This window comes from Penicillium roqueforti (assembly GCF_015533775.1).
Source record: "Penicillium roqueforti strain LCP96 04111 chromosome Unknown scaffold_04, whole genome shotgun sequence".
Taxonomy (NCBI): Eukaryota; Fungi; Ascomycota; class Eurotiomycetes; order Eurotiales; family Aspergillaceae; genus Penicillium; species Penicillium roqueforti.
The window spans coordinates 897,797-914,453 of record NW_024067568.1 but is presented as its reverse complement, the minus strand read 5'-3'; the positions used below and the strand labels follow the sequence as shown (position 1 = coordinate 914,453).

At 49.1% G+C, this 16,657-nt stretch overlaps 9 protein-coding genes across 9 annotated transcripts; 5 read left to right on the top strand and 4 right to left on the bottom strand.

The window, feature by feature from the left end:
* Window positions 1-153: 153 nt before the first annotated feature.
* On the top strand, window positions 154-1,468 carry LCP9604111_3183 (isocyanide synthase family protein; the record flags this gene model as incomplete). The annotated part of the gene is made up of 3 exons (XM_039070743.1): window positions 154-499; window positions 553-947; window positions 1,034-1,468. 3 exons carry the CDS (start codon window positions 154-156, stop codon window positions 1,466-1,468), a joined length of 1,176 nt encoding a protein of 391 aa, XP_038931138.1.
* Window positions 1,469-2,228: 760 nt separating this feature from the next.
* On the bottom strand, window positions 2,229-3,564 carry LCP9604111_3182 (uncharacterized protein; the record flags this gene model as incomplete). The annotated part of the gene is made up of 3 exons (XM_039070742.1): window positions 2,229-2,561; window positions 2,623-3,235; window positions 3,416-3,564. 3 exons carry the CDS (start codon window positions 3,562-3,564, stop codon window positions 2,229-2,231), a joined length of 1,095 nt encoding a protein of 364 aa, XP_038931137.1.
* A 668-nt stretch (window positions 3,565-4,232) lies between these two features.
* On the top strand, window positions 4,233-4,676 carry LCP9604111_3181 (ATP19 family protein; the record flags this gene model as incomplete). Its single annotated transcript, XM_039070741.1, has 3 exons — window positions 4,233-4,280; window positions 4,399-4,526; window positions 4,622-4,676. 3 exons carry the CDS (start codon window positions 4,233-4,235, stop codon window positions 4,674-4,676), a joined length of 231 nt encoding a protein of 76 aa, XP_038931136.1.
* A 740-nt stretch (window positions 4,677-5,416) lies between these two features.
* On the top strand, window positions 5,417-5,899 carry LCP9604111_3180 (holo-ACP synthase; the record flags this gene model as incomplete). The annotated part of the gene is made up of 1 exon (XM_039070740.1): window positions 5,417-5,899. The coding sequence occupies one exon, from the start codon at window positions 5,417-5,419 to the stop codon at window positions 5,897-5,899; it is 483 nt and encodes a 160-aa protein (XP_038931135.1).
* A 758-nt stretch (window positions 5,900-6,657) lies between these two features.
* On the top strand, window positions 6,658-7,692 carry LCP9604111_3179 (histidinol-phosphatase; the record flags this gene model as incomplete). The annotated part of the gene is made up of 3 exons (XM_039070738.1): window positions 6,658-6,816; window positions 6,867-7,403; window positions 7,456-7,692. 3 exons carry the CDS (start codon window positions 6,658-6,660, stop codon window positions 7,690-7,692), a joined length of 933 nt encoding a protein of 310 aa, XP_038931134.1.
* Window positions 7,693-8,344: 652 nt separating this feature from the next.
* Window positions 8,345-9,123, top strand: LCP9604111_3178 (FKBP-type peptidyl-prolyl cis-trans isomerase; the record flags this gene model as incomplete). The annotated part of the gene is made up of 6 exons (XM_039070737.1): window positions 8,345-8,478; window positions 8,534-8,604; window positions 8,680-8,740; window positions 8,816-8,836; window positions 8,971-9,012; window positions 9,084-9,123. The coding sequence occupies 6 exons, from the start codon at window positions 8,345-8,347 to the stop codon at window positions 9,121-9,123; spliced, it is 369 nt and encodes a 122-aa protein (XP_038931133.1).
* A 267-nt stretch (window positions 9,124-9,390) lies between these two features.
* Window positions 9,391-11,682, bottom strand: LCP9604111_3177 (putative triacylglycerol lipase (LipA); the record flags this gene model as incomplete). The annotated part of the gene is made up of 9 exons (XM_039070736.1): window positions 9,391-9,530; window positions 9,591-9,726; window positions 9,813-10,099; window positions 10,154-10,407; window positions 10,478-10,568; window positions 10,624-10,691; window positions 10,745-10,863; window positions 10,930-11,038; window positions 11,135-11,682. The coding sequence occupies 9 exons, from the start codon at window positions 11,680-11,682 to the stop codon at window positions 9,391-9,393; spliced, it is 1,752 nt and encodes a 583-aa protein (XP_038931132.1).
* Window positions 11,683-12,504: 822 nt separating this feature from the next.
* On the bottom strand, window positions 12,505-14,346 carry LCP9604111_3176 (putative LysM domain protein; the record flags this gene model as incomplete). The annotated part of the gene is made up of 1 exon (XM_039070735.1): window positions 12,505-14,346. One exon carries the CDS (start codon window positions 14,344-14,346, stop codon window positions 12,505-12,507), a length of 1,842 nt encoding a protein of 613 aa, XP_038931131.1.
* Window positions 14,347-15,189: 843 nt separating this feature from the next.
* Window positions 15,190-16,498, bottom strand: LCP9604111_3175 (protein-degrading AAA family ATPase MSP1; the record flags this gene model as incomplete). The annotated part of the gene is made up of 2 exons (XM_039070734.1): window positions 15,190-16,383; window positions 16,436-16,498. The coding sequence occupies 2 exons, from the start codon at window positions 16,496-16,498 to the stop codon at window positions 15,190-15,192; spliced, it is 1,257 nt and encodes a 418-aa protein (XP_038931130.1).
* Window positions 16,499-16,657: the final 159 nt, after the last annotated feature.

Genomic DNA, 16,657 nt, shown 5'->3' with positions numbered 1-16,657 from the left:
GCCCCCTCAACCTAAAAATACACTCCCCCCTCACCCACACCCCACACTCCCTCCCCACCCCTGCCCCGTCGGCGTACAAAAAACAACCCAAACCCCCCCCCCCCCCCCCATTTTGCTGCACCCATCCATCAATTCCTCGGCATTTCATTTACAATGAGATTCGAATATGCTCCAGATGAAGTGCCTCTAAAGGTTGTCGAGGTACTAAAGCGGTTTTGCTTGCATTCGAGCGAAGATGGCCATCAGAGAGACGTCGGAAGGGTGTTTGACTCTGTGCCTGACAAGCTGAAGATGAACATCACCGCGGACCAGCCGATAACCATGGTCTTACCTGCATTTCCATGGAAGAGCCCAAATCAAGACAAAGTACTAGGAGATGGGGCTGATCTAGGAGAAGAAATGGGTCTAGCGAAGTTGAATCACTTGTGCGAGGAGATTTCAAAGGTCTACCCTTACGGCGCACGACTTATCCTCATTTGTGACGGACCAGTATATAATGGTATGCCATTTGTTATATCAATCCAGCAGTGATAAAATAAACTGACGGTGTAGATTTGGTCGGCGTTCCCGACGACGAATATTACGACTATGGCATTGAGCTGCGCAAAATCGCCAAAGAGAAGCATTTTTCTTCTATACAGTTCATCCGGCTGATGAACTTGCTGGGGTTAGGAGATGGCGAGAGAGTTACCAAGGCAGATTACCTGCGTCTCGTCCCCACCTGCAGGGAGAAACTGATGTCACCGACATACTTCGATCCGAGATTCGACATTGACCATGAGTTGAAGGCAAATTCAGATACCAAGACCACATACAACAGCTATTTCAGTCGCATATCAGAGGATTTAAAATGGGCCAAAGGGTTTGATCCTCTTATCGCGGCCGATCCGGCACTCTACGCGGCTGAGGTGTCTAAGATGGCGAAAACCATGATCAACCGACTCATCGTAAGTTTCACTTGGAGTTTTGCTTGGGATACTTTGTGTTTTAGTTGTTCTTAAAGTCTGACTTCCCTGGCTCACTGATTTTTCAGGCATATGAAGCCGTCATTAACGCCACACTTGGAAAATACATCCGTCTCTCGATTCACCCTTCATTGGGACGAAACAAGATCTCTATTCCCCTATTGCGGCAAGGCGACCTATTTGGTGATATGCCGTGGCATGCAAGTGTGGTGGTACTGCCAAATGGAGATATCAAGACCGGAAGATCTCAAGAATTTCGCAAACTGTACGAGGTCGTTATGAAGCATGACCGGCCTTATTACTTTAGAGAGCGGAGCCCGCTATATGAATGGGAGGCTGATGTGGAATTCCAGCACGACTACGATGGATTGATTGTAAAGAACCCCTGTCAGAGGGTTCAGAGGCTTGGTAGAGAAGATCGCTTGAAGCTGGCTCGTTTGATTGTACAGTATCAGACCAAGTCGGTTCGCGTGGAGGGCTTTGAGGTGGCAAATGATGTGTGAATGCTCATATTTCACTTGCTGGCTTTATAGAAATATATGCTACTGGTAGAAAGAACACAGAATCCAGTGGCGGGCGTTGCTACGACGATAATAACGATATAAAATTAAAAGAGCAAAAAAGCAAAAAGAAAGTTGTGCCTTCCAAGCTAAAAAGGTGGGTCTACCCCAGGTTCTCCATTCGGAACCATGGGTTCTCTAGGCACTAACCCGACTCTGTCTAGGTAGGACCAACGTTCCACGGGTATTTAGACCTCTAGACACCCCCGGACAGTTATTGATGAGTTCCGATCTTCGCGGTTCGATTCCGACTCTCAAATCGAGGCCAATGGACGCTATCAAGTTCGGTATGGTCAATTGATGTTTGTAGCTGGGTTTACCGTCACATATGAATTATCAGCATGATCTCTGCCATGACCCGACCAGGTTCATTGAACACTGTCCCACGCAGAATTTGAGTCCCAGGTATTCGATATTGAGGATCTAAAACCATGAAAATTGGAAAATGGTCGGCATTCATTACCTTCGAGATAGATGAGTAAGGAATATGTACAGAAAATGAAGAATCACAGAATCACAATTTGTTCAGAAAGGTTGAGTGTAAGTGTACAACTAACCCCAGTGGATATCAGTAATATAGAAGATGAGAGAGTGTGGGAAATGATGTGTACAATAAGTAGAGAGATGCGCTCATACACAAGAGACAGAAGCAGCCAAAGGAAGCACTTCGGTCAAATGATGAAAACAATGTAGTGTATTTACCTCATTCCTTCTTCTTCTTATCCGACTCCGATTCGGATTTTCCGAACCAGCTCGTCAGCGACGAAATTCCACCACTGACGGCCTGCTCACTTGACTGGCGACGCAGCTCACGCGCGCGGTCCCGCTCAGTCTTGTACTCGTCCCAGGAGATATTTGCTGCCGCAACAGCGCGGTGTTCCTCCTCTTCCCGGGGAGGAAGGCTCTTGCCTGGTAGTGGGCGGACGGCTGCTTCGCCACCGTAAGCACGAAGACCAGTACGGAAGGCCCATTCAACGGCCTCGTCGACGGGATGATCGAAGATATAGGGAAGGAAGGGGACAACAGCGAGACCAAGCTATAAGAGACAGTCGTTAGCATCATATTCACTGATTTGCCTGTTCGCCCGGGGTACATACCCCGATCGGCGTCCAGGTACGAATAAATGCATTCTTAACACCCTTCACCATCTGCCCAGAGTAGCGGACCACACTGTGGATTGTGAATGCGGGCAATCCCATACTCGCGATACTCTGAAATACCGCGCGCTTGACCATGACCATGCGGTAGTCCTCCGCAAGCGGGATCTCGGGGGTCGACCAGTTTGAAAGCTCATCCTTAGACACGGCTGATTTTCCAATCGTCATGTTGCCCGTCGCCATGCCCTTGATAATCTGATTATTCGAAGGCTGGCTAGCATCTTTGTATGCCTCACCGGTGGGAGCCAGTGCTCTCCAGTTCCGGAGATAGGCCTTGTAGCCCTCGTGGCCAACATCGCCTAGCAGGTATGTCCAGGAGATAGTGTAGGCAGAGCGCACGAGCCATGGGTGTGCAATTGGACGGAAGGACTCGCCGATGTCTGAAGTGTAGGCGACATACCGATGGGCGGACAGGAGGATCGTGCGGATGCGGTTGGCGTACGCGGCATAGCGATACCCCGTGTCTGTGGAATCGACCGAGCTGTCGTCAACCGAGGTGCCCATCGTTAGTTTCTGTTTTGTCTTTGCTTGCTTTCGGCGTTGCGCTGATTTGCTAGAGATGAGTTTGCGGGGTGGTAAGGAAGTACACCGGCCTTATTTTTCAGGCTCTATCTCCCTTCCATATCTCCGAACACACGACAGCGACAGCGACAGCGACAGCAACTGTAACTTGCTTGGACCAAAAAAGAAAAGAAAAAAGAAAAAAACACAAAATCATCAGAGCTTCACATACTATGGGGAGTAGAGGTCATCATAGAAGTCGTCTTCCCGATCAACCAACTGCTGCAATTTGGGGGGGAGCTTCTCTCGGACTATAGGCTTATCCAACAACTCCTGCGGGGGAGACTGGGATCCATCTGGTTGACGACCGCCCCAGACCATTGTGGATGTAGTATAGATGATCGGTGATGGTTTATGTAGTCAAGCAACGCTTATTCGCGTGCCAATACGTGAAGGGGGTATATAATATGTAGACAATAAAGGAGAAGAATGAGGGAAAGCTGTGCAAGGGATGAAACGAGTTATTATTGAAAGATTCTCATATTAACCGCATACTACAGCCGAAGACAGCCAGCCATAGCCGACATATAGCATCAGCTGTGGTAGTTTCCTTCCGAGGTACCGTTGGTATCCTCCGGATCGGGATATGTAGAAGTAACCTTGGAATACGGGACCTCGGGATGATGTCGGCGCCGAACTCATTATTTGTTCTTCGTCGTCAAACGTTTTGAGTCCGAGCTTTAGCTTATCGGTTTCTTCCTTTCATCGAGTTCAAACCAGCCTTTTTGGTGTTCTCGTGTTGTGATTGATCTTCATGTGCCAATGCACTGTTGATGTTTCGCTTCGGGAAGGTCACATGATATCGGATGCGGCCGGGTGGCCGAGTGTCCTTACCTAATCATCCACTGTTCCGAAGTCATGTGAACTGTCTAACCATATTAGGAAAGGCGGTATCCGTGCCGACCTCGTCGTTTGGTGCAAGCCTGAGGATTCCGTCCACATCGCTGCCAATTGAACCTCTCGCTGTACCTCAATTCCAACCCTACAAAATGGTTGTCTACTACCAGATCGCTGGCAAGAAGGTCGGCTCCCACGTCGTAAGTTTCTCTATCTCCCAAAACGCCGCTGCGTGCTCGCCATCCCTTTTCCATCGCGCTTCGTGCGGATCCTTGTGAAACATGGAAGTTGACCGGGTTTCCTCCACCCCCTCATTAGCTCGCCATGGCCACCCTCGGCAGCATCTTCGCCGGTTCCTGGCTTGCCGTGTCCGGTGGTGAAAAGCCCAAGACCGCTCAGGGTCCCCCCATCAACGCCTCCTCCAAGGATGAGGAGAACTTCGTCCAGTATGTCCAACACCGTCGCCGAGAACAGAGAACTACCGACCATGAATTGGATCTTATATCAGCCCCGAGCGTCTTGCTAACTTCATATCTCACAGGAACTTCATGAAGGAGATTGATGGCGGCGAGAAGAAGCCCGCCGCTGGCCATTAAACTAATCCTCGATACGGCTTATATTGATGGAGCGGTCGAACATGAGGAGCTATGATTTGTATTCAATCAAACTGCCTCCGAAGTTGTGCCAGTTCTAGCGCGCACCGATGTTTATCCGCCCTTCCGGAGCTTTTTTTTGTGACCACGGTTTTTTCGAGGAGCTACACGGACCGATCTTGGGATGTCGGCGGATGAGGTTGATTGATCTGTACATAGGAGGCGTGTACGCTGCATAGAAAAATATCCTCTTGACACTGGCTTTTCAGACCTGTTCTTCCCCTGCCAGTGAGCAAGATCAATCGCGGAAGAAGAAAGATGAGTGGTACGATTGCTTTGACGCAATCTCACACCGGGTCGCTCGGAGTCGGTGCTTGGCAAGAGCCCTCTGTGGACTTTCACCTTGGCATGAGTATTGATTGCTCTTTATGGCTCCGATTAGCTTGCTTATCCGGTCAATGGGAGTGCTTTAGCAATGAGGGACTGTAAAGCGAAACGAGAACATGTAGAGGTAAACAGCATAGAACAAGCATGCTCTGAAACCACGCTAATGGTCACACGCGAAATTCATACACGATCAATAATTTCCTAATGAGTTAAGCACAAGTACTCCAATCAACTAAAAAAAAAAAAGCTCAACGGCTATTCCGAGGTGTCCAACACCTCCCGCAACCTTCCTACCTACCACTTCACTCCCACAACAACTCCCCCAAGAACGCCCACCAACAACCAGAAACCCCAAAATGAAACCCCTTCCCTTCCCATTTCCCCTGAACATCGGCACAGACATCGTCCACATCCCACGAATAACCCGCCTCCTCACCCGACCCAACTATCTCCCACGATTCACGCGCCGCATTCTCTGCGACCAAGAACAGCACGACTTTCACACGCGCTTCAGCGAAGTCCTCAAAGCACGCGCCGCATACCATCAACAGCCTACACCTGTGCCGGCGGACATAACACGCTGGCTGGCGGGACGCTTCGCGGCAAAAGAGGCGGCGCGAAAAGCGGCGCCGTCCGGTGCGGCTTCGATTGGCTGGAAGGATGTCATGGTCCGGGTTCAGGAGGATGGAGGGAGGTTTGGCGAGGATGTAAGTCGGAGACCTGAGATTGTTTATCTTGGGAATGCGCTGGATGGGGATACGGGTGAGGGGAGGGTTGCGAAGTTATCGATCTCGCATGATGGGGAGTACGTCGTTGCTACTGTTTTGGCTGCTGGATGAATTGTTCGGTTTATTAGACTCTGCTTTAGGGTTGAATCCCATCGCAACTCTTGTGGCTGGTTCACTCGGTCTCTTAAGGCTGTGAATAGGACGGCAAGCAGTCATTGCCTGGTACCCATGATATCATGGTTCGAGTGTGCAACTACTGGGGAGCTACTGGGGACACTGTTCTAGAGAGCGGGTTTAGAGGAAGTCAAGGCTTTGACCTGATTTGCTATTGGGTTCGATTGGTCTGGCTCAATGCTTGCAATTGAGTCGTACCGGTCAAGCATGTCCACAACTTGAACGACAGTTGAACGACAGTGCGCTTCACTCGGTGACCTCATCATTGGCGTCCGGTACGATCGTGTTTCGCACCCTTGTGGTCAGCGATGTCTGGGTAGATGGTGGCTGGAAGTAACATCTCATTGGGGTATATTAAAGAAATCAAATGTGAAAAGCTTAGATCCAAGGACCGATCAAGAAATTGTATACTGAATTATCCAGTATCGATCTATGAATCAATAATGCATTCATACAATTGTTACTTCTTACTCCGCGCTATAAAACACCCGTGCGGCGAAATCCTTATCGTCTATCAATAGATGTCTGACTCCCCCACGTAACCGGCATATTTGATCTTCTTCGAACGTCCTAAAAGGCAGATGTGAGTATAGAATTTGTTCACAGTTCAATTCAGCTAAGCCTATTCCTGCCCTCCAACTCGGTATTTACTTCGAATATTGTGCTAACCACAAACAGTGACATATCCATAAAACATGCCGTTCTCGCATCACAGCCATTCGGGCCAATTCTGCCCTGGTCATGCCCAAAACTCCTTGGAAGATGTGATTCAAACTGCCATCAGCAAGAAGATGCAAGTCTTTTGTCTGACTGAACATATGCCCCGTCACAAAGAAGATTTTTATCCCGAGGAAGTGCGTAAGGAACACATACACTGCAAAACTTGAATTAACCAATCATCCAGTTCGAATCTGGAGAAACAGAAGAAAGCCATGCAGCAAATGAGGCCGCTTACTGGAAGGAAGCAGTCTCTCTCCGCGAGAAATACGCCTCCCAGATCAAAATCATCATCGGCTTCGAGATTGACTGGATCCGACCCGCCTCTAAAGATTTGATCGAACGCTCACTTTCACGATTTCCCTTTGAATTCTTCATTGGCTCGGTTCACCACATGCATACCGTACCGATCGACTATGACCGACCTATGTACGAGCAGGCTCGAGAGAAAGCCGGCGGAACGGATGAGCGACTATTCGAGGACTACTTCGATGCACAGCTGGATATGCTGGAGCAACTCAAACCGCTTGTTGTGGGCCATTTTGACTTGATTCGTCTGAAGAGCGATGATATGGAGCGCAGCTTTACTACCTGGCCTAGTGTCTGGAGTAAAATTTTACGAAACTTGGACTTTATTGCCTCGTACGGCGGTATGCTGGAGCTCAATTCAGCTGCGTTGCGCAAGGGAATGACAGAACCGTATCCCAAAGCGGAGATCTGCAAGGTAACCAACGCAGTTCTTTGTTGTATATCTTTGACTAATTTGATCATTTTAGGAATTTTTGGCGCGTAAGGGTCGCTTCTGTTTATCCGATGACAGCCACGGCGTCGACCAGGTTGCTTTGAACTTCCGCCCCGTGCTTGATTTTGTGGATCGCACTGGGATCTCAACACTGCATTATCTACAGTTGGAAGCATCAGTGACATCTCCTGTGCCCGATCCTCGGTTCCCTAAGACGCGAATTGTGGAAATTTCAGTGGAGGACGTGAAGAAGATGGCATTTTGGTCATGATGTTACAATCTATGCTGTATATTAATGGGATCTTGCCTTGATATTTCTACTCTCATACCTATAGAACAGCTCCGGGGTTATCGCGGAGATGTTTCCCCCGCCATTACCCCTCCGCGGGGCATCGAGGGAACAAATAGGATGATCCTTTCTCTAGTCCAAGAGAAGGGCTGGTCTGAACCTGTCGTAGATCATGACATTGAGGGAGATTTCATCGGTGGCACTCGCAAAACCCACGAATTTGCCCGTCTTGCGCAGATCATATCCCTATGTGTTGTAGTTTTCGCCCTGGTGTTACATTCGAGCTATTCCCAGCTATTCCCAGCTGATTCCAGCTGTTTCCAAGCAACCGTGTCAGGAATACATCCCAGTTCCAAAAGAGTTTTCGGGGTATTCTATTGCTGAAAATCACCAGAAGTTGCCATTGAGTAAATATATGGATACCCAGTCTATGATCTGAATGCTAGCCAATAAATTAAGCAGTAAAGCAACCATGTTGTTCGTCTTAAAGACACTTGGAGTTCCACTCCGTACGTCCCCCGCCCAGGAAAAAAGTGGATAATCTGCCCCTCCCGAGCTTTCCCCGTCTTCCTGTTTTGTTTCTTCTCTTCACAACTCCCATATTCATCCTACATATATCTCTATTACATTCACAATGGGCGTCGAAAAGAAGACTCTGGTCGAGGGCAACGGTGTTGACTACCCTAAGAAGGGCGAGCACGTTGCCATCCACTACACCGGCTGCTTGTATGACCCCGAGAAGGCCGATAACCACTTCATGGGCAGCCTGTAAGCCAAATCTCCATACCACCTCCAGGTGCCTCACGCGCTAATATACCCTCAGCTTCGATACCTCCCACAAGCCCGGCCGTGGGCCCCTTGCCACCCCCATCGGTGTCGGCCGTCTCATCCGCGGTGCGTTTCAATATACCCCGACTGAGTCTCGTGTCAGAAATATAGATTTCTTCAGCTTGCTAACCTAATAATTAGGCTGGGACGAGGGTGTTCCCCAGATGTCCCTCGGCGAGAAGGCCATCCTGACCATCAGCCCGTGAGTTGCCATTTCTCTTTCCTTTGCACTTTTGCGCGGATCTACTGAACACTGCTAATATTCGATTCTCGACAGTGACTTCGGCTATGGCGACCGGTACGTACCAACCAACCAACCTCAATGCTGAATCAACAATCCATCATTTTTGCGGATGCTTCCAATCCCTCACAACTCCAACATGCACCTTTGGTTCTCTCTATGAGAGTTGTGCTGATATTCAATCATCTTAGTGGCTTCCCCGGCCTGATCCCCGCCAACTCTAAGCTTGTCTTGTGAGTAACTCATCTCTTTTCTCAGTCCTGCTGCGAAGGTATAAGAGACAACTGAAACTAACTGCTCACAGCGAGGTCGAGCTCCTCAAGGTCGGCACTAAGAGTGTTTAAATCAACCGATGTTTCCGAATTTTCGGCTAGATATAAGATGTGCAATTACCAAACGAGAAAAAGAACCACATTGATCATTCCTGCTCGTCTCATAGGGTCGGCAGGCTACTTGGATAACAAAATCAACGCCTGGTCTCTTTGCTGTCAATTGATTTGACTCGTTACCTGACGAAGAAAGTCAATTGGACTAACACATGTCTGCCATCTGTTTCCCTTGTTCATGCACACAACGTAGATGATCTAGCCTAGCTTGCCTTCACCCCCACATTACCGCGCGATGCTGTTGATATAATCAATCCCATCGACGCGGTATATGTCAGCCTCGACATAACACTCATTTCGGGGTAAGCGGAAAACAAAGTTCGTCGCTCGGGACGAATACTTGGGCCATTTGGCAATATCCGGCACTAGAAAGAAGAAGTCAGATGCCAAACAATAGATTCTAGCCGCACGTGTGTTCTACTAACCACCATGTCCATTGGGATCTAAGTCTGCCACGAATGATGTCCACATCCGCGCTGCCATTTGGGCCAGTTTCAAGCGCTCAGGGTCGGACCCTAGCGGTGTGATGGCCTGCACTGGATTTGCAAAGACGAAAGGGATCTGTATAACCGATACAAGCGTCAGTCTATCTTGCAGACCAGAGAGCTAGGTAGGTTGTATCTAAGACTAGGTGGGTTACTACATACCTCTGCGAAATGTTGCACCCCAATCGTTGTTGAGCCATTTAACGCTGCCACATCCCATCTGTACGAATATACATCCTCGTGCAAGCTGGCCATTCGATGGGCTAACATGCGCCGTGGCGCTACCATGGTCACATCCCCGGCTATGGATGCATAGCGCTTGTACATGAGTCCCAGCGAGGGCCAGGTGGTATTTCCCCAGCCATAGGGGCAGCCAATGGCGGGGACGTTGGGGTAGTAGGACAGCAGCTGGGTAGCTTGGGGACGGTTGAGGATCCAACGCTTGGATGCTGTGCTACTCGCTTAGCACGATGTGACTTAAAAATGCTATACACAACACGTACTAGTCAATTCATTGATGCAGTCCTCAACGGTGTTTGTGCCAGTCGTCCCAAAACTGGTACCTTCATCGGTATTTGTCCCTAACAAGATAGGCACTTGAGCTAATGTGCCTTCTCTGTAGTTGATTTGCGGATACTGGGTTATGAATGAGCCGTCGACAGTAGCAAACCATTCTAGACCCTCGTTTGCAATGCTGTATAAAGCTGCGTATGGCAGCTCACGGAGACATTGTAGGGTATTCAATGAATTGGTGCATCTAGATATAGTATATTCAGCGTCATTTGATAGAGACTTGTTTGATATAGACTTGTTTGATATAGACTCACCCGGCTCTCTCGACGATTCGGTCGTACATTGGCTGGTGCCATTCTGTTCCGTTGTATGGGGGCCCGACAGCATTTCCAGAATCCATGATTGCTAGGCGAACCTTAGTCTGGTGTCGTAAAATGGCACGAAGTACAGTGGACTATACCAGCTCTAAAAAGACCCTCGTTATCGCCATTGTTGGTCACCAGATGAGCTCCAACACTATATGCACCACTGTTTATTCAAAATTAAGCATCTGTTATACCAAAATATTTCCAGTGACTCACGCAGACTCGCCCCAAATAGTGATCTTGCTCGGATCACCGCCGAACGCTTTGATATTCTTCTTCACCCAGCGCATCGCCGTGCGCTGGTCACGCAGTGCTAGATTGGTGTTTCCTTCGACCTGGAGTCCAAGTTAATCTCAAGAATCCTCAGTATCCAAGTTTCTATATATTGGCACTACCCTTACTTCCTCCGAGTCAAGGAATCCGAATGCTGCCAGACGGTAGTTGATAGAAACACCCAGAACTGGCTTGCCGTTCAATGCGCTCTGTTCAACGATATAGCTCATATTATATCTATAGGCAGCGTAGCATAAGGTTAACCACAGCCATCGGCCACCTTTCTAAGGTATGAACATTCGTACCCAGCCCTATATTCCTCGACCAACATACCTCGGATCCGCAGTAGCGCCCTGTGCCCACCCACCACCGAAAATCCAGATCACAACTGGAAGCAATCCGTTACTCTCGTCGGCATTAGGTCGGATAATATTTAAGTTAAAGCAGTCCTCGTTCAAAGTGATAAGACCACTGTTGACCATGTCGGTGGTATCGGATCCATACGCGGGACAGTCGTAGCCGTACTCCATAGCATTGTAGTATACCAGGTTAGAAGTAGCGCTGACGACTTCTTCTGGTGATAGATTATAATGTCCAGAGTCATTATCCTTCGATGCATAGTCGCTCTTGAGCTCGACTGGTGTGAAGCGTATTGGCTCGTCGGCATACTTGATGCCCAGAAAAAGATCTTGGTTGAATTCCGGAAGAGAGCGGCCCACGAAGATGGTCTTTAGGCTTTGATTGCTTATTGATAGGGTTGCTGTTGGGGTATTCGCTGTGTTACCCGTTGTTTTGGATGAGAGAGAGTTGGCTATTGTTCCGGAAATTATACAGAGGAATAAGGTCGAAAGGACCGTCGAGGCTCTTGTCATCGACCGCATTTTCGAAGTTTGAGAGGAGCTCAAACTGACCGGACAAGAGTTGAAGGGGTTTTTTATAGAGCTTGTTCAGTGCCAACTTGGCTGCAAAGTAGATTCTCAAATCCAGGCCATGGAGAATTAGACAATCTCTTTCCCGGAAATCGTATCACAACTAAAGAAATTCCACCATCAACGTGTCGGAATGAGCTGTGATCTTTGCCATGCGTGCTCATAGGTGGGAAAATTAAGAGGAAATACCGGGCATAAGGGGGGAAAGCGACTGATCTTTTCCAGTTCGGAATTTAGCTGTGCTTTTACAGAAGTTCCTCTAATGCTACGGCAAAAGAAGAGAAAAATAAGCCCAAATACAAAGCGAGTAGTCTATTTCGAAGATGGTGTTCTAGATGATGAGGCATTAGGCTGGAAGCCAGGTGTGATAAAGAAAAAAGCGCTGCAGTAGCAACAAGAGCGTTGAAGGTACTATACATCCAACATGCCAGAAGAAATGACAAGGAGCATGCTTCTGTTCAGTCCAAATCAACACCCAAAATCCGTCACGCAACAACCTGGTTGAGACATTGGGCGAATATCAACTGGGTCAATGGGCTGTATGCAAGTGGCGAAATAGCGGCTGAGATTCTTCATGTCCACACTTCTCATGCATGCGATGTTTCGATGTCAAATATTGGTGTGACGTGGCATTGAAAAATGGCAACGCCAAAGTGGGAACAAAAGCACCAAGCCGCTTGGGGGTGCGCATGAAGGAAAAGAAATGCAAAAATCTTGAACTCCGAAGGATACACAGGGAGACTCTTATTATGTACGCTGTGAAATTCAAACACGTTAATCATCCTTGACCCGCTCGCCATAGGCGGACGAACCGGAGCCAGAGCCAAATCCAGTCGCACGAGACCTGCTCGCTGCCACCGAAGGGCTGTTATATTGATTAGACGAGGATGAGGATGAGGTGCCCTGTAACTCAGACCTCCGCGATGCACTTTTGAACGGGCTGGGGGAGTTCCGACCATCCACTAAGCCGTCGTCAAGCTCAATCAGGTCATCCATCCGCCACATATTGCGACCCCTGCTGCTACCCTGCTGGGTGGTTGCTCCTTGCTGAAGCTCATTAATGCCGGCCTTAGCGCGTGTTGCTACCTTTCGAACCCATCCTTCAAAAGCCCCGCCAATGTTCTCGAGACTAGTCGATGCATTGGATGCGACGGTGGATGTGGAGTCAAAGGAAGACGTCCGAAAATTGTCCGGGAATTGTGGAGGCGCGAGATTCGGTATATGCTGCGCGAAGAATCGAGTGAACCCATCTAACGCAGGCCCTGGACCAGTCGAGGTGGGGTCAAGTGTTCCCACCCCTGTGCCAGACAGTTGGATACTACTGCGTTGGCGGCGATGCTGAGGACGAATGGGGTGTGTGGTTTTGGGTTGGGGTTGGTCGCCGTTTGGTCGACTTCGTGGCAGTATACCAAATGATGAAGGTAGAGGTGGTGATCCGGTAGGAGACGGAGGAGTGATTGTTTCTCGGTAAAAATCGGGAGGTTCTGCATCCGAGTAAGATATAGATTTTCGACGCGTACGCGGAAAGAATCCCAATGCTCTTCGAGGAACGCGGCCAATTTCGACTGGTCCGGGAAACCCATCCATGTGCACCCACGATTCATGCTTCCAAACATGATTTCCATCGGCCCCTGACGCGGTTGCAGAGGTATCATCGGCAGAGGCAGCCGTCGGGGTTATCGAGCTGTCCCTGGGGTCTTCGTCATTCAAAAGATCTACAGGCTTTGGGGGAACAGGCCGGCCTTTCAGAGAGCACGCATCGACTGGTAGGAGAACAGTATTTCTGCTCTGAATGTTGTCGTTGGGCCAGAAACCGTTCGCCTTCCGAAACACTGCAGCCTGGCAGCCGTATTTGATCGTCACGCCGGTGATAGTGTCCGTTGGTTGCACTTTGTGGATATAGGCTAGAGCGTCTTCATCGTGCTCCGGCTCAAACGCTTGATATGAAATGTCCCCAGAGTCGCGTCTTTTGTGAGGGAGCGTACGACTTGCGATCGGATCACTATCAGCAAGGAGCAGCGCTTCTCTCTTTTTGGCCTGAACTAAAGCCTGTCGCTCTTCCTTTGTCCCAGTTCCGAACTGCGGAGCCGTCGGTGCCGACGGACCCCACGTCGACCTGGAAGCACTCTTAATATATACGTCAGACCGAGATGGCTTCCTTCGCGCGTGTGGTTTTGTCGCATTATTCGGAGTAACTTGTTCAGCATCACTCCCCAATACTGAAGATGCGAGGCTTTGGAGAGAGGACCACGAGGAGTCCAGAAAGTTCGCAGCACCTCCCGACGACGAGGCCTTTGATGACCCACTCCAAGCGAACGATGTTGGCCCACTGCGACTACTACGATTTATCGTTTCGGTCGCACGTGATGGGTGTCTCATTGGAAGTGGTGAGGCTCCACGGGATGACAATGGCGAGGGGGTCCCTCCGCGGGATCGAGTCGTTCCACCCTCGGAGGGCGCAAGAGTCGTTGATAATCCCGAGGGAAATAGCTGGGCATCATCCTCGTAGGCGTAGTTTGTAGCATTGTTGCTGTCGTCTTCGTCGTCCGTGAATGAAACTAAGCGGCGAGGGCGCGATCGAACCGTCGAGGTTGAAGTTGTGCTTGCGCTGAGCATGTTGAAGCTTGGGGAAGCATTGGCAAAGCTATTTTGAGAACTCATTCCTGTGAATCCAGCGAATAAGTCTAAGGATGCAAAATAAAAGCCCCCTTAGAAGTGTGTATCGCCAAGGCACCAGTTGCCATCAGAGTTGATCTAGGAGAGACCCATTCGTCATCCACCCCCGGACTTGCATTCGTGGCCTTTGACTGGGAGCACGGCAGAGAACGTTTGATCATATATCCAGGTATTCGTCCAAAATACAAAGTAAAGAGTTCCAACAACACAAAAGCTTTGGGAAGGTATGGGAAACAAGAGAGTGAGGTGAAGGAGAACAGGCGATAACTAGGAGGCCAAGGAGGTGTGACGATAACGACCCGCACCTTTTGAACGCGGAGTAATTTAAAGCAGGACAATTGCCCACGAGAATTATAAGAACTAGAAGAATTGAATAGAATTGTCTTGGCCTGTACAGACGGAGTACATAATACAAAGCCCTAGAGAGAATGCTGAAGCTACTACGTCGCAAGTTCGTGGCATATTTCGTAGCAGTACATGACCTTCCCCGGTCAAGGCCACCTATTATGTGTACCCGGTACTTTGTCGGCCCCCATACGTACATGTATATAGATTGTGAATAGAACAAGAACACAGTTAAAGAGCAAGATTTGTATTAGATTGTTGTATCCAAACCCATTGTACATATGACATCAGAAATTCTATCAACAAGTCGGCCATACTAGAGCAAAATAGCCATTCACCAATTCAGAGCCTAGCATTTCCAGTAGATTAACGCCAAGTCTTCGCGCTGCGAGATAAAGGGAGAATAAATATCAAAAGGCGACCAAAAGTACCTCGCATTTACTCTGGCGGCTCAGCCATCACAGAGTGTCGAGTCTCAGCTTCTGATGTGGCCTCAGGCGCAGTACTCCAGTCTCCATCCTCCTTCTCGGAGACTTTGCCAGTCGGAGTGGATAATGGAGCAGGCTGAGGAATGACCTTGATACCACCGGCGCGAGAGAAGAAATCCTCCGTGCGAAGACCACGAACTTCTTGGGGATCCATTGCATCCATTTGCATCCCGCTGGCCTTTTTTGTTCGAATAAGCTCCCGCACGGGAACCATCGCTGCGTCTCGGCATGCTTCCTTGATATCGCTACCAGACATACCGGCCATAGTCTTGACCAGATAGTGCAGATCGAAATTATCGCGATCAACTTTCGTGTCTTTGAGAATCAGACCGAGAATGCGAAGGCGCTGGGAAATTGGAGGAAGGGTCACGGGGAACTTCTTGGGCATTCTTCGGAGAATGGCCTCATCAATGTCTTGAATGCGGTTGGTCGCTCCTAGAACAACAATCCGCTGGGGCTCTCCCGTTGAATTTGCCGATGTAAGACCGTCCCAATGAGTCATGAATTCTGCCTTCACCATACCACTTGCCTCATGCTCCCCACTCCGCCGGGTTCCAAGAACGGCGTCAATCTCATCAATGAAGACGATGGCAGGTTGTAACTTGCGCGCAAGAGAGAACACTGCATTGACCAATTTATTGGAGTCGCCGTACCACTTCTCTGTCAATGTAGAAATATGCAAGTTGATGAAACATGCTCCACTCTCTGATGCTAGAGCTTTGGCAAGCATGGTCTTTCCGCAGCCAGGCGGGCCGTATAGGAGGACCCCGGAAGGTGCGGTCAACAAAGACGACGTGGAAGCGTAAAGATGAGGCATCGTCAGTGGATAAATGACCGATTCCTTCAATTCCTCGATAATTTCATCAAGTCCCCCGATATCTTCAAACGACACTGGAATATCCTCCGGCGCAACAACATCCATCGCAATCGCTTGTTCGTATTGGTTCAAGGTAAGCTCCTTCTTTCGTTGCCCCTTCCCCCGTCTACCACCCTTCCGTGGAGTCTCATCATCTGATTCATTCCCACCCTCCAATCGACGTATAATAGCAGCGGACTTCTGTCGTTGTTCCTCCTTCTTCTGGCTCTCTGGGTCGAAATCAAGACGTGATAGAAGGTATCGAATGAGGAAATATGCAGAGGCAGACTATAATAGTGTCAGAAGCATTCTGTCCTATCTGAAACAGGAACTTTCTCACAGTGCCTGCAACCATCACCATTTCTTGGAATAACTGCTGCCATCTTCGGCCAGCTGAAGCCATGACGGTAAGGGAATGATCAAATATAGCGCAATAATGGCGCAAATAAGAATCTCTAAGTGGAAACAAAAAATTAAAGAGCAATAAAAGTAAATTGAAGTCCACCAGGAGTAAGACAAGACAGCCGAGTCGCCGGAATCATTGGGGCAGCTTGTGGCGCGG